The 16,095-nt window shown below is 29.7% G+C and overlaps 1 protein-coding gene and 1 long non-coding RNA gene across 3 annotated transcripts; both read left to right on the top strand.

Annotated features, from left to right (window-relative positions):
* The first annotated feature begins 5,092 nt into the window (after positions 1 to 5,092).
* Positions 5,093 to 7,551, top strand: LOC109610895. Its single transcript, XR_003407047.1, has 2 exons — positions 5,093 to 7,144; positions 7,221 to 7,551. It is a non-coding gene; the product is annotated as an uncharacterized LOC109610895 (long non-coding RNA).
* A 4,122-nt stretch (positions 7,552 to 11,673) lies between these two features.
* Positions 11,674 to 16,059, top strand: LOC113562685. Of its 2 annotated transcripts, none has more exons than XM_026972799.1 (9): positions 11,674 to 11,925; positions 12,059 to 12,178; positions 12,266 to 12,383; positions 12,469 to 12,730; positions 12,803 to 12,919; positions 13,064 to 13,154; positions 13,705 to 13,850; positions 14,170 to 14,299; positions 15,291 to 16,059. In XM_026972799.1, exons 1-9 carry the CDS (start codon positions 11,782 to 11,784, stop codon positions 15,342 to 15,344), a joined length of 1,182 nt encoding a protein of 393 aa, XP_026828600.1. In that variant the 5' UTR covers positions 11,674 to 11,781; the 3' UTR covers positions 15,345 to 16,059. The 2 variants fall into 2 exon arrangements, with proteins under 2 accessions (XP_026828600.1, XP_026828599.1); XM_026972798.1 differs by lacking the exon at positions 15,291 to 16,059 and adding an exon at positions 14,386 to 15,092.
* The last annotated feature ends 36 nt before the right edge of the window (positions 16,060 to 16,095 follow it).

Here is a 16,095-nt window from a genome sequence, read left to right as displayed (position 1 = left end):
AGCGGAGTTTTTCAGAATTAGTTTGAAGTGTCAAGTCGGTACAGAGCGGACTTTTGAGACCGTGCCATCTACCAGTACTTGATGAAACTGTTAATCGATTGAGAAAATAAATTGATTCAGAAAAATTGCTGAAAATTGCTATCTATATATAGCTGCAGCCCAATTGATACGCTCGATATGCTTCAAAACACTCTTCCTTTCCTTCTTTTTATTTTGAAGAAAAAGGGTAGAAACTATTCTGAAGCATTTGAAGTTTTGTTTATTTTTTTTGGTAGGGTTTTGGCAAGGTTCAGATGCAAAACTTTATATTAATTTTTAATGTAGAGTTTTATGTTTGAATTTTGCTGAAGGGATCGGTATATGGACCTTCCGATCTCTCGTAACTTAATATTACTTGATATCAGTTCATATTATTGTTCATTTAAATTTGGCACAATTAATGAATATATTTAACATTTAAATTATTAATGATATAAAACATAATATACATAATTACGCGTCGACAGTAATTATTGTAATTATTTAATAAAATTGTAAATTGTATCGTCTTTATGAATTACGTACATATCGATATATTAGTGCAGCGCGCATTTCGCATCGATAGTATCGATTTTCTGTCATCGCGGGAGCGCGCCGCACTTCACGTATTTTAACCGTTCCTCGTGTATCGCGATTTCGTGCAATATGGTAAGTGTTCGGTCCGTCTTTTCTCGTCGATCGTACTGACGACGTTGTAAACAGTCGAACGGTGACACGCGAAAATCCCGGCGTACGCGGAAGTGCATTAAACAAGACATACGCGGATAAATGAATCGATGGCGGAGAAGCGTACGTGTGAACTGGCCAGCGAGGTCTTCGTACTTGACTCTAATCTATGAACAGTGCTTACAGAAAGAGGATACAGTGCTTACAAGACATTGTGTAGTGAAATTAGAAACACAGCTGTGCAGTGAACATTCGCGAAAAATGAAGATCAATTTGATCGGTGCGCAATGCGCAGGGTCCCTTCTGCACATGGATATAGGACATTTTCAACCTTCATAGCGCCGAAACTACGCCATCCTCGACATTTTTCAAGAGGAACTTTCGTCTTGGAATAACATCAGGAGTCTACCCTGAACCGGTAATACGGTAAGTCGGGGACACCCTGTATTTATCAGTTCATACTGTTCATTGGCACAATGAATATTTAACATTTAAATTATTAATGACATAAAACATAATATATAATAAGATACCATAAGAATTTTTATGTTAGCTTGCTATTTTATCAATTTTATACTTTAGCATATTGTACACACTACACATGAAATAACGATCATGTGCTAATGAAAAAAAATGTATTGTTGAAATAGAAAAATATTTATTTGTATCGAGAGTTTCACTGATCGGGACGAATGATTAGAACTTTTTAAATGTCTGTGGCTACTTGCATATATGAAGTGTATACAGAAGTTTACTCTTTTTTTCAACGGTCTGGTATTATTATTATTTAAATTTCAAATAAATTTTCGGTTCTTTATGTTTTTGAAGATTTAGCATCGAAGTTTGTAAAATATCATACGTCTTGATTTAACGATAAACATAATTTCGAAAAACATAGTGAACGCGATGAGCAATGGAAAGCTACATATGCTTTTCGTATTCAGGAAACTTTGGATTTGAATTAGAAAGTTTTTCCGTGCGCGAAGTATTCACCCAACTTAGATGTGAATATATCTTCAAATTACCACTTATTTCAATCGATGTAATATTTTGTAACTGAATAATACATACTTTCGATACATGATTGAGATATGAAAAATTTTTTCGCAAAGGAATTTCGAAATTTACCCGAGATATAGTAAGAAATTGTAAAAATCAAGCGCAAATATTTTGACTGAATTATATTGCACATATTACATATCTAAAGCAAAAACTGTGTAAAAAACTGACTAAAACTGTGCATCTATTATAATACTATGCAGATTAATTCAATCCGTTTAGTCACAAATTGACAATTTTAGTTTTTACATATATGATAAATTTACATACATGATACGATAACACGATGTAGTGTAATTAATTGACAAAACATTATGATAAAATACACTACATACTTACCTTTTTCATAATTTCTTGCGTTACATAATGCATTACATGTGACATTTTATAAAGAGGAAGGAAGGGAGACGCAGCGTTGGTAAAATCTCATAAAGTAAATAAATAAATATCAGTATAACCGTAATGTATATTTATTGTTTATTTATTAGTAAAATAAGATACAACAATTATCAACGTTACACTGAGAAAAATATCTGATTAGATATAATCGGATAATCCAATTTCATAGTAACAAACGGATAAATCTGATAAATTGTATAAAAGACAAAGAAAATGAGCGGACATATCTATCATTTAATCGGAAAACAAAATTAACAATCGGAAAACTATTTCATCGGTTTATCCGATGAAAATTTTTCTCAGTGTACATATGGCAATTCAACAGAGTTACGCACTATACGACCGTAAAACTCTTCCATATAAGAAAATCGATATGGCGTAAAAAATATGTTGCTACCAGTGTTGTACGAATATAAAAAGTAAACAATACAATAGAGATGCAGAGGGTGTTTTATAAAAGCTGTAATTACATCGATTGGCTTTGACGGCAATGCCGCTTTCACTTTACGGTATACAGCACAGATAATCGTCGCTTAAACCGATCAATATATGTATAAGTGTCCGATAAAACTCAAACCAACGTTCGTACGGCGATAGAGTGAGTCGAAAAGTCCTATAGTTCGTTGATCCGACTCAGTAGTACAGTTTGTTAGTAATACATTTAACGATTTTTATCTGCTTAGGATCACTAACTTTTAACTACATTTTTGGGTCTCGATTTTCATGCTTGTGCACTGTTTGAATTAGCAAAGTGAGATTTTTAAGTAATTTTTAATCCTAAAATAATTAATAATCAACACAATATGATGTGCTTATTGAGTGGAAATAATAATGGGAATTAAATAGCAAAAATATTATGTATTCCTTGCCAAGAAAAGGAGCAGATCATTTATAAGAGAATGATTCACCTTGTTGATGTTCATCAAAGAGCTCTTGAGTCGGCCTATTAGTATTCTAGTAATCGCATATTTTCCTTGTAATTTGTTGATAAATCTGAAATCAATTTATTTTATCATGCAGTTTCTAAAGCAAAACTTGTTTATTTCATATCAAAAATTATTTATACGTTTCCAAAGATTTTTATTAATAATAACGAAATATTTTAATATGTATTATTTTTATATGTAAAACAAATTTGCTTGAAAATTTGAAAGAAAACTTAACAAAATCTTATGTTATAACTTGTTTAGTTATTGAAGGTTCTACGAGTTCTTAATAATGAATCTAGAGAAAGTATTTCTCATTGTCACTGTAGTCAGCGTGATATCTTTGAGTATCTTTTTCTGAGTAAGTAATGTCATTACATATATTGTATTTAAAAAAAAATTATTAAATAAATATTTTATTCAATGGATTTAAACATTACATATACTGTTTCTTTAAGTGATAATAGAATTTAAAATAACAGACAATGAGAAATAATATATTTGTGTGTCGACAACTCTTAATTTCACTCGTTAGTGCTATCTGTTTTTCAGTAAATACCGTTTTTCAGTCAACAAAACACGTATTATAACGATGGTATCTTTAACATAATGAATATTTTTTCCAATTTAGGTATCATTATTAACTTTACATCACTATTTATTACAATATCTTATGTTGTATATGCTAATTTAAGAAATCTTTCCTACATAAAAATATATTTTTCTTACGATTGTTATATTTGCCGAAAATTTTGATAAAAGATTTAGATTGCAAGAGTATTCTTATAAATGTGAACAAAACTCGTTGTTGTACGATGTCATAAATATGTGTACTTATTACACATTATCTATTTTGAGCACCGTATTATTTCATTGTATGTAATAATGTCAATTTTATATTAATTTTCCTGCTTTATGGAATTAGTTGATAATTACAAGTGCTTGAAAAAGTTCGTAAGATCACTAATAGAAGCAGAGTCACGAATTGCAAGCATTGCTCAACGAAAACTCGTCCCAAACTTTAAAAGAGCTTGCAGAAAAACTCGGAGTTAATGAATTAGTAGTACCTTCACCTGCCATTTAAAAGCAAGATCCAGAAAGATTCGGAAAAAAGGAAGATGGTTTTAATGTCATATTTATATATATTGTTATATATATTGTTTTCTAATAACAAATTTGCATTTGATTACAAAATGACAACAATAATTAATAAATAATCGTGCTTATAATGAAAGAGCATTTATAATAACATTTACCGCGTAATATATTTTAGCGCGCAAATACATACATAAGAAAAAATAGTTAATGTAAAATGACATTTCCTGCACTAAAAATGTTTGAGACTATCGATTTGATGTTCCGATATAATTAAAGAGGCGGGTATATTTCAATGTCATTACTATGTATTATAAGAGTATTATAAATTATATACAATAGCGCTCAAATTTTGTTCATATAAAAATTTATAATCAACATTTAATCGTATAACAGACAACTCACTCTATATTAAGGATCGTTGTGTAACACTCGTAAGACCACTTATATATAATTATATACGATATTAGCACACAACTCTAATCTAATTGTAAGTAGCTTCCCAATGTTGTCAACTGAAAAGTTCCGTACAAACATTTGAGCACTATTATACTTCATTTAAAGAAAAAGCAGATGAATGAAAAATGAGATATTAACAAGAGACACAGCCAGGAACACGTGCCGCTGCACTGTTTCATATCGATCAGTACAGCTCGACGGCTCAAGCTCGACTGAGGCATCGCGGAAGTGTAGCTTCCTATTGCGCTTGCGCTCACATAACTGGAGAGCGAAATATATTTATATATTTACTTTATTACGCTAAATTTACTTATTTCGTGAAAGGTATTTTAAGTATAGCAGATATCGGTATTTTCACATTCAGTGCATCTATAGTAACATCTATTTTTCATTGTATAATAAAGGTAAGTAATAGCAAATTATTAAATTATTCTTTCTCTTGTCTCGTCTTAATAATAGTAAAGAGACAGTAGAATTTTAATAAAAAAGAAAACATTTATTATATTTGTCGGAAAATTTGTCGACCGTTTTTCTGACAAAGCGTCTCCGTTCGTCGCACAGAATGCGTGTATTTGCAGGTGAACGCTGTTATAGACTTCATCGAATTATGTTTCTGGCTACGGAATTCTGGCCGTATCAAAAACCATTTATTCGTTGACTGCAAGCAGTTTTCTATTTCAGTGCATATTGCTGCATATATTTTCAAAGGTGACTTAATTTTTATGCACATTATGTTTATTATTATATACATTTTTTTATATAATGTTTATTGAATGTCTTATTACAATGAAACAATATAAATATATTATTATTATTAGTAGTAGATTATTATTTCTGTCTTTGTATTGTTTGTAGTTTGCGGCCTTTTTTACGTCAACATGTAACATGGATTGTATTCTAAAAAGATTTAGTTATATCTGTGTAACTTTTGTTTTTGTTTTGTGTTACTGTTCTTTCTATTTCAATTCTGAATTTGTGAGTATTATTTGCGTTTTTTGTGTGTTATATAAAATTTTCAAAAGTTCTAATCCTGCTGTACTATGTATATATTTGTGATATATATGTTTGAGAAAAGCTAAAGCAAGCGTTGAAACATATGCAGTTGGATTGGAAAATGTTTGAAAATAGTGACACAATTAAAATATTTGAAGAGTATCTCTTCCTATCTTATATTTTCGCATTATTTGTGATTAGTAAGTGAATCAAAAATAAAATTATACTTTTTGTATTATATTAACTAGAGCTGCATTGTAATTTCAATTTACGTGTTTTTTCTAGTGATGGTTCCTACATGTTTATCCGTACTTATGGCTCTTAAATGTAAACCTGTCATTCTTGATGCTATTATGCCGATGAATGTATCCCGACCACGTAAACTTGAAGTCGAGTCTGAATATTTTCTTGATAAACAGGAATATTTCTATTTTTATCTTATGGAAGAATTAGTAGGATTGGGGATTGGCTTTTACTCGGCACTGGTAATTGCAACATTTTGCATTACTCTTGTGAGACACTGCTGCGCAACATTAAAAATTGCAAGGTGAGCATATGTAATATCTTTATTAACAATGGAGCTACGGTCGACTATTTCCACAGACTTCTATAATACACTAGACTGCTAGATCGCATGTTTTCAACTTAGGTAAATGGGCACAAAATCTATATACTTCTATGTACAAATGAACGTATTGAGCACGCGGGTTCTATTGGTTGCTTCGACGATAGTGAAGTTTCGTCCAGTGATTGCTTATAGAGGGTGTCTCATAACTCCTTACCGCCCCGTTAATGGCGTATAGTTTGGACTTAGCTGAGTCGAAAAGTCCTATACCATTTTGCGATTTTCGCAATAATAACTGAGTTATTAAACGATTGAAGTAACCGAATGAGAGCGCGGCTCGTACAACGAGCCGTCGGTAAGAAGACCGCGCGCTTGTGGTTGGTTACGATGCAGTGAGGCAGCGGTGCCAGAAAACGTGCTTTGTAGCATGCGGTGGGGATGGAGTGGGAATGGTTTAGCGAATCGTCGCACGCTTGAGGTCCTCACCCTCTCCACTCACATCAGCGATGTCAGAAAGCGTGTGACGATTAGTTCAACTTAACGATATCTACCTGCAGGAGAGCGATTGGACATCTTACGCGAGACACTTTGTATAGATACATATACTATACACACAAATAATATATTACACAAATATATTTAACAGCTAACTCATTTAGCTGTTGCTATAGTTATATAAACATGACCATCTCACTATTCCACAATACATCAACCTTCCCTCTCCATGACAGCTTAAGTACATAAATTTTTCGGTCAGCTTATATAGTGAGCTAGCAGTCTAATGTATTATAGAAGACTGTGACTATTTCATATAAATCGCTTTCAGTTGTATAATACAGAATACGGCGATTGTCCACACGCTGCAAATTCCTGTTACTCAAGAGATACAATTTATGCATCGAAGCATTTGTTTTTCTGTTTATCTCCACCGCAGAACTTTAAAGTCAGTTTTCATACAAGTTAATATTTTCCTTATTCATCGTATTAATTGTTAACATTAACTTTTATCTGCATTGCAGTCAGAAAGTTATAGTTTTGAAACTTATTAGACGTAAAGTTACTAATCATATATTGTGGTACATTAAAGGTTAATGAAAGACTTCATGCATTCGATTGATGTGTGGTATAGTCCATTAATTTTAATGTGCGTACTGGCTTTAAGTTGCGTCCTACTTCGCGTAAGTAATACCTATTAATATAATAGAATATTTTACTTACTTCACATTTGTTTTAATGTGCCTTGGATTAGAATTGCGAACAATCATGAAAACTGTTATGTAAGAATGTGATTTGTATTAAAATATATTAATAAATGGATACACAAAGTATAAATACAATTGAACCCAAAAATCTATTGTTACGCTTATTAATAATATTCACTTTTGTGTGAATAATTGTGTGAATGAAAAACTAAATACCTTTATGCTTTAGTCCTTCTAGATTATACTATTAATTATTATTACTTATTAGTACTTATAAGTACTTATAACTACTTATAATTACTCATATCATATTATACTGTGATAAAATATTAGTAATACAAAACTTATTATTATTGAGAATTTATTATTATTGAGAGTAAAGTTGCTGTTTCTTCCGTGGCACATATTTTTTATTTCCTAAAACAGTATATCTAGGATATCTTGTACTTTTTTGATGCTATGTCTAATTTAATTATCTTACGTAAATAATATGTAAATTTATACTTATTAAAATTATAGACGATTCAAATTTTTTTCTAGTTGTACAATGCTATACTAGAGACCAATGATTTGTATGAAACTTTCGTGTGCTGTGTGCTTTTGTATATTTGTTTCATGTATATGTTTATTACAAGTTTTCTTGCATAATCATATACTGATCACAGTATAGAGATATTAAAATTTACGTAATAATGGTAATGATAATAAATAATTCCGTGTATTTTATGATATAAACAGTATATCAGATAAATTGTCTGATTCTTTTTTACACTAATCCTTATGCAAATTTAAATAATAATATATAAATACAAAAAATAAACAGAAGCGAGAGCGAAGCTGGGTGTAGTTGCTTATTATTATTATTATAGATTGAACATCAATCTTGTGATTCACAAACTTTTCGGTCTACGTTAGATGATGGTCTAACGTAGACCGAAATGTTTGTGAGTCACAAGATTGATGTTCAATCTATAATAATAATAATAAGCAACTACACCCAGCTTCGCTCTTGCTTCTGTTTATTTTTTGTATTTATACTTTCGCTGAGCTTAATTTTTGTATTTAATAATATATAATATTTGTAATTTGTAATATTTAGTAATTTGTATAAATATGTAATGCAAAATAACGTGGTCAACTAATGTGTATCATGCCTATATTTAAGTTGCAATTATATTTTTTCATTAAATTCTTATATGCATCAATCACAAAATTTGATATTTGTTGGAAATATTAATGCACTGTTTGTTTAAATTTTAGATATGATAGTTTTTGGTATGTAGCGCCAGTATCGATCCAAAAATTGTTCTTAATTATGCAAAGATCTATAAAGCTTCATATAATACTGATGGGTGGTCTGTTTGTTTTTTCCATGGAAGGATTTTCTACGGTAAAAAATATTGCGTACACGGAATAGTGCAAGTGTTTCAGCTATTAAATATAGCCATTGACGTTATTACTTTTGTTAATATATAGGATATGCTGGAAATCGTAGTACGACGTGGTCAGAAGGGAACTCCTTGTACAAAAAAAGTCTAAAATGTAAAATAAAATTGTTTCGTAGACTTCCAAGAGAATTTGATTTGAAATTTGAAATTGAATCGTGAGATATATTTGAGTAACATGATTCAGGTAAACGTTTCACCTTATTATTTGTGTCCATATATGCATACAAATATTAGCAATTTTGTAGTTTAATGCAATCAATAATAACGCAAAGCTTTCGAGAGATTATTCATAGTTATTGACGAACTACTGGAATTGTCGCCCACGTTGCTACCTACAAATCTATGATCGTCGTCAATTTCAAAAGAATTTTGACCTACTGATAACGTATTCAGACCTTTTACACTTCTACGAACACTTCTATTATATAATTTTTAATTAAAGACGTGTGTGATGATATCTATAAACTCTTTTTAATGCTATCATAAGCTTTCAATAAACAGATTATGTGCGCTGTGGAGCGTCTCATACGGACATGTCTGTTGGTTCATAAATACTTATCGATTAAGTCACTAGTACAGATACCGTAGACAAGCAATTGTCTAAGTTAATATTTACAAATATGGAAAGAAATAATAATATGTGCAGTTTTGAATTGAATCATGATAGCTAAGTATATGTGCACGAATTTTCACATCCAATTTTCTTGAAAACAATCTCACATAAAAATTTTTGTACTTTCTCCCTCGATACATTTTCGATTTTCTTTCCACAAGAAATTACCTCCTTTTTGCTTGCATATTGTATATTAACATAAGTAATAATTGCAATGGATACATGTAGCAATTGGAGACACTTCCTAATAACTTTTAATGTCGGTACGAAGGAAACTTTTCATTTCAGCTTTTGACCACGGCTGTATCATATTTTACTGTGTTACATACTATGCATTCATGAATCTGAAGTGACAACGAAATAATGAAAAAGATATAGTCGTCAAGAGTAACGCTTATTCGTGTAAAAATTATTTTAACAAAGACAAGTTACAGAAATTGTCTGAGAATGTAGTTATATGTGTTGTATGATGTACGTCATAAATATGTGTACTTATTACACATCATCTATTTTGAGCACCGTATTATTTCATTGTATTTGACAGTGTCAATTTTATATTACTTTTCCTGTTTTATGGAATGCTTTGCTAATTATAGGAGCTTGCAAAAGTTCGTAAGGTCACAAATACAAGCAGAATCACGAATTGCAAGTATAACTCAACGAAATCTCCCAAACATTTAAAGGACTTGCAGAATAGCTTGGAGGTAATGAATCAGCAGTATCCAGCCATTTGAAAAGAATGGGAAAGGACCAAGAGGAAGAAAAATGGTTTTAAATGACATATGAACTTTTGCAAGTATCTAATATTATATTGTATTTTATAAAGTACTCATTATTAAATTTGGTTATTTTATATTGTAATTGATTGAAATAAGATATTAATATATTTTAGAATTGAGTTAATAATCAGCAATCACTAATGTTTACTATGATATATTATATGATATATAAATAGTTTTGTAATAACACATTTGCATTAGAACAAAATAATAACGATAATGAATAAATTATCGTGCTCATAATGAAAGAGCATATTTATGATAACAGTTAACGCCTAATTTATTTTAGAGCACGAATACAATACATGAACATAGTTAAGGTAAAAACTAATAATATTTATAGAAGAAATATACATATTAATATTTGTATAAAATATTCTCTTTTCATCTGCTCCTTCAAACCCATCTCTTATTCTTCTCTCCCTCCCTCTCTCAATTCACCACTTCTTCCCTCTCACCTCCTTCTCTCATTTCCTCTTTACCTATTTCAGTTTCTCTCTTCTATTCTGAGCCCGAGACACAATAATATTATTTGCAAGTATAATAATATTTACTGTATATGCAAGTATAATAATACTTACAGTAGGTTTTGTTTCTGTCAAACTTATGTTACGGATGTAAATTTTCTATTTTGTCAATTATTATTCAATACTAGCATAGGAATTAGCTATTGAAATATTTTCCTTTTGCGTAATTAAATGATATGATATTCTGCGCAGAAGTTAACAATTTATAATTTAATATATGGCATCTAATGAAATATAATATTCTTAAACGATATTGATATAAAATGGTACATAAACATCGACTTATATTGTAATTGGCGTCAAAAGTCAGAAGTCAAAAGTCAAAAAATATGTTAAACTGCATATGTTATCATGTATATCATGCATTTATATTAATATATTATAAAGTATTTTATATATTTAAAATAAAAATTATAATAGCTTTAACATTTCCTGAACTGAAAATATTTAAGATCGATTTGATGTTCCGATATAATTGAATGCACACGTATATTTCAATACCATTGATATGTATTATAAAAGTAAATTATATACCTCATTTAAACAATAAGCAGATGAATGAAAGATTAGTAATTGACAAGAGACACAGCCAACAACACGTGTACTGCCACTGCCACATTATCTTATATCGCTTTGTATAGTTCGGCGGCTCATGCTCGACTGAGGCATCGAGAAAGTGTAGCCGTCTATTGCGCTTGCGCTTAAATAGCTGGAGAGCGAAATATATCTATATATTTTCTGTATTACATCCAATATACTTATTTCATGAAATGTTTTAAGTATAGCACATATCGGTACTTTCATATTGTTCGATGCATCTACAGTGACATCTATTTTTTATTTTATAATAAAGGAAAATGATAGCAAATTGTTAAATTATTCTTTCTCTTGTCTCGTCTTAATAATAGTAAAGAGACACTAGAAGTTTGATAAAAAAGAAAACCTTTAGTATATTTGCCGGAACATTTGTCAACCATTTTTCTCACAAAGCGTCTCCGTTCGTCGCGCAGAATGGTATTTGTAGGTGAACGCTGTTATAAGATTCATCGAATTATGTTTATGATTATGGGATTCTGGCCGTATCAGAAACCATTTATCTGGCGAATGCAAGCAGTTTTCTTTTTCAGTGCATATTGCTGCATTATATTTTCAAAGGTGACTAAATTTTTATGCATATTATGTTTAGTATTATATACATTTCATAATGTTTATTAAACATCTTATTACAATAAAACAATATAAATATATTATTATTAGATTATTGTTTATCTCTTTATATTGTTTGTAGTTTGCGGCCTTTTTTACGACAACATGTAACATGGACTGTATCTTAAAAAAATTTACTTATATCTGTTTATCTTTTATTTTTGTTTTGTGTTACTGTTCTTTCTATTTCAATTCTGAATTTGTGAGTATTATTTGCGTTTTTTGTGTGTTATATAAAATTTTCAAAAGTTCTAATCCTGCTGTATTATGTATATATGTTTGAGAAAAGATAAAGCAAGCGTTGAAACATATGCAATTAGATTGGAAAATGTTTGAAAATAGTGACACAATTAAAATATTTGAAGAATATCTCTTCCTATCTTATATTTTCGCATTATTTGCAATTAGTAAGTGAATCAAAAATAAAATTATACTTTTTGTATTATATTAACTAGAGCTGCAGTTTAATTTCAATTTACGTGTTTTTTCTAGTGATTGTTCCTGCATGTTTATCCACACTTATGGCTCTTGAATGTAGACCTGTCATTCTTGATGCTATTATGCCGATGAATGTATCCCGACCACGTAAACTTGAAGTCGAGGCTGAATATTTTCTTGATAAACAGGAATATTTCTATTTTTATCTTATGGAAGAATTAGTAGGATTGGGGATTGGCTTTTACTTGGCACTGGTAATTGCAACATTTTGCATTACTCTTGTGAGACACTGCTGCGCAACATTAAAAATTGCAAGGTTAGCATATATAATATCTTTATTAACAATGGAGCTACGGTCGACTAACTATTTCATATAAATTGCTTTCAGTTGTTTAATACAAAGTACAGAAATAGTCCACACACTGCAAATTCCTGTTACTCAAGAGATACAATTTATGCATCGAAGCATTTGTTTTTCTGTTTATCTCCACCGCAGAACTTTAAAGTCAGTTTTCATACAAGTTAATATTTTCCTTATTCATCGTATTAATTGTTAACATTAACTTTTATCTGCATTGCAGTCAGAAAGTTATAGTTTTGAAACTTATTAGACGTAAAGTTACTAATCATATATTGTGGTACATTAAAGGTTAATGAAAGACTTCATGCATTCGATTGATGTGTGGTATAGTCCAATAATTTTAATGTGCGTACTGTCTTTAAGTTGTGTTCTACTTCGCGTAAGTAATACCTATTAATATAATAGAATATTTTACTTACTTCACATTTGTTTTAATGTGCCTTGGATTAGAATTGCGAACAATCATGAAAACTGTTATGTAAGAATGTGATTTGTATTAAAATATATTAATAAATGGATACACAAAGTATAAATACAATTGAACCCAAAAATCTATTGTTACGCTTATTAATGGTATTCACCTTTGTGTGAATAATTGTGTGATTGAAAAAATAAATACCTTAATGCTTTAGTGTTTCTAGAATATGCTATTAATTATTATTACTTATTAGTACTTATAAGTACTTATAACTACTTATAATTACTCATATCATATTATACTGTGATAAAATATTAGTAATACAAAACTTATTATTGCTGAGAATTGTAAAGTTGCTGTTTCTTCCGTGGCACATATTTTTTATTTCCTAAAACAGTATATCTAGGATATCTTGTACTTTTTTGATGCTATGTCTAATTTAATTATCTTACGTAAATAATATGTAAATTTATACTTATTAAAATTATATACGATTCAAATTTTTTTCTAGTTGTACAATGCTATACTAGAGACCAATGATTTGTATGAAACTTTCATGTGCTGTCTACTTTTGTATGTTTGTTTTATGTATATGTTTATTACAAGTTTTCTTGCACAATCATATACTGATCACAGTATAGAGATATTAAAATTTACGTAAGTAATAATAATAATAATAAATAATTCCGTGTGTATTTTAATGATATAAACAGTATATCAGATAAATTGTGTCTGATTCTTTTTTACACTAATTGTAAGACTTATTTGTGCAAGTATAAATAATAATATATATTTGTAATTTGTAATATTTATTAATGTGCATAAATATGTAATGCAAAATAATGTGGTCAACTAATGTGTATCATGCCTATAGTTGTAAGCTGTAATTATATTTTTCAATTAAACTATTATATGCATCAAGTACAAAATTGGATTTTTGTTGGAAATATTAATGCACTGTTTGTTTAAATTTTAGATATGATACTCTTTGGTATGTAGCGCCAGTACCGATCCAAAAGTTGTTCTTAATTATGCAAAAATCTATAAAGCCTCATATATTAGTGATGGGTGGTCTGTTTGTTTTTTCCATGGAAGGATTTTCTACGGTAAAAAATATTGCGTACACGGAATAGTGCAAGTATTTTCAGCCATTAAATATAACCATTGACATTATTACTTTTGTTATATATAGGATATGCTGGAAATCATAATACAGCGTGTTCAAAGGGGGAAACTCCTTGTACAAAAAAAGTCTAAAATGTAAAATAAAATGTTTTCGTAGGCTTCCAAGAAGATTTGATTTGAAATTTGAAATTGAATCGTGAGATATATTTGAGTAACATGATTCAGGTAAACGTTTCACCTTATTATTTGTGTCCATATATGCATACAAATATTAGCAATTTTGTAGTTTAATGCAATCAATAGGAACGCAAAGCTTTCGAGAGATTATTTATTTTAGTTATTGACGAGCTGCTGGAATTGTCGCCTACATTGCTACCTACAAATCTGTGATTGTCGTCAAATTCAAAAAAATTGTGAACTGCTGATAACGCATTCAGAATGTTTACACTTCTACGAACACTTCTATTATATAATTTTATTTATTACAGACGATTGTGATGATATTTTCCATAAACTCTTGTTTTAATGCTACCATAAGCTTTCAATGAAAGGATTGTGTGCGCTGTATAGCGTGTCATATGGATATGTCTGTTGGTTCATAAATACTCATCAATTAAGCCACTAGTATCGATACTATAGACAACCAATTATCTAGGTTAATATTTACAAACATGGACAGAAATAGTGTGTAGCTTTTAATTGAATCATGATAGTCAAGTATATGTGCACCTCACAATCTTTCATACTTATATAAGGTTTTACAAAGCCGCAAAAGAATATTATACTTTCTCCCTCCACATATTTTCGATTTTCTTCCCAACTAGAAATGACTTATTTTTCGGATGCATTTTTCTCGGCACATCCTATATATTAACATAAGTAATAACTGCAATGGGTATATTTAGCAGTTGGAGGCACTTCCTGATAACTTTTAATGACTATTGTCAGTACGGAAGAAAATTCACGTTTCAGCTTTTGACCACAGCTCTATCATATTTTACTGTTTTACATACTATGCATTCATGAATCTGAAATGACAATGAAATAATGAAGAAGATATAGTCATCAAGAATAACGCTTAATTGCGTAAAAATTATTATTTTAGCAAAGATAAATTACGGAAATTGTCTGAGAATGTAGTTATATGTGTTGTATGATGTACGTCATAAATATGTGTAGTTATTACACATCTATTTTGAGCACCGTATTATTTCATTGTATTTGACAGTGTCAATTGTATAATAATTTTTCTGCTTTATGGAATTATTTGCTAATTATAGGAGCTTGCAAAAGTTCGTAATGTCACAAATACAAGCGGAGTCACGAATTGCAAGTATAGCTCAACAAAAACTCGTCCAAACATTAAAAGGACTTGCAGCGTAGCTTGGAGTTAATGAATCGGCAGTATCCTATCATTTAAAAGCAATGGGAAACATCCAAGAGGAAGAAAAATGACTTTACTGACATACGAACTTTTGCAAGTATCTAATATTTTATTGTATTTTATAAAGTACTCATTATTAAATTTGATTATTCTGTATTGTAATTGACTGAAATAAGATTGCAAGGTATTTTTTAATTAGTTTATTTAATATAAGTAATTACAAATATTCATTATGATATATAATATGTTATATATTTGGTTTTTCAATAAAAAATTTGCATGTGATTAGAATAAAATGATATAACAATAATTAATAAATTATCGTGCTCATAATGAAAGAGCATATTTATGATAACATTTATCGCGTAATTTATTTTAGAACACAAATAGAAT

This window comes from Ooceraea biroi, chromosome 10 (genome assembly GCF_003672135.1).
Source record: "Ooceraea biroi isolate clonal line C1 chromosome 10, Obir_v5.4, whole genome shotgun sequence".
Lineage (NCBI taxonomy): Eukaryota > Metazoa > Arthropoda > Insecta > Hymenoptera > Formicidae > Ooceraea > Ooceraea biroi.
The sequence above is the reverse complement of the archived record's forward strand: the minus strand, read 5'-3'. Positions and strand labels throughout refer to the sequence as shown.

Bases quoted from the DNA above. Each gene is read 5' to 3' on its own strand.
- LOC113562685 (XM_026972798.1), top strand. From the start codon at position 11,782: ATGGTATTTGTAGGTGAACGCTGTTATAAGATTCATCGAATTATGTTT. The intron at 12,920-13,063 runs GTCAGTTTTCAT...GGTACATTAAAG, and splicing joins CTCCACCGCAGAACTTTAAA to GTTAATGAAAGACTTCATGC. The intron at 13,851-14,169 runs GTAAGTAATAAT...TTTAAATTTTAG, and splicing joins ATAGAGATATTAAAATTTAC to ATATGATACTCTTTGGTATG.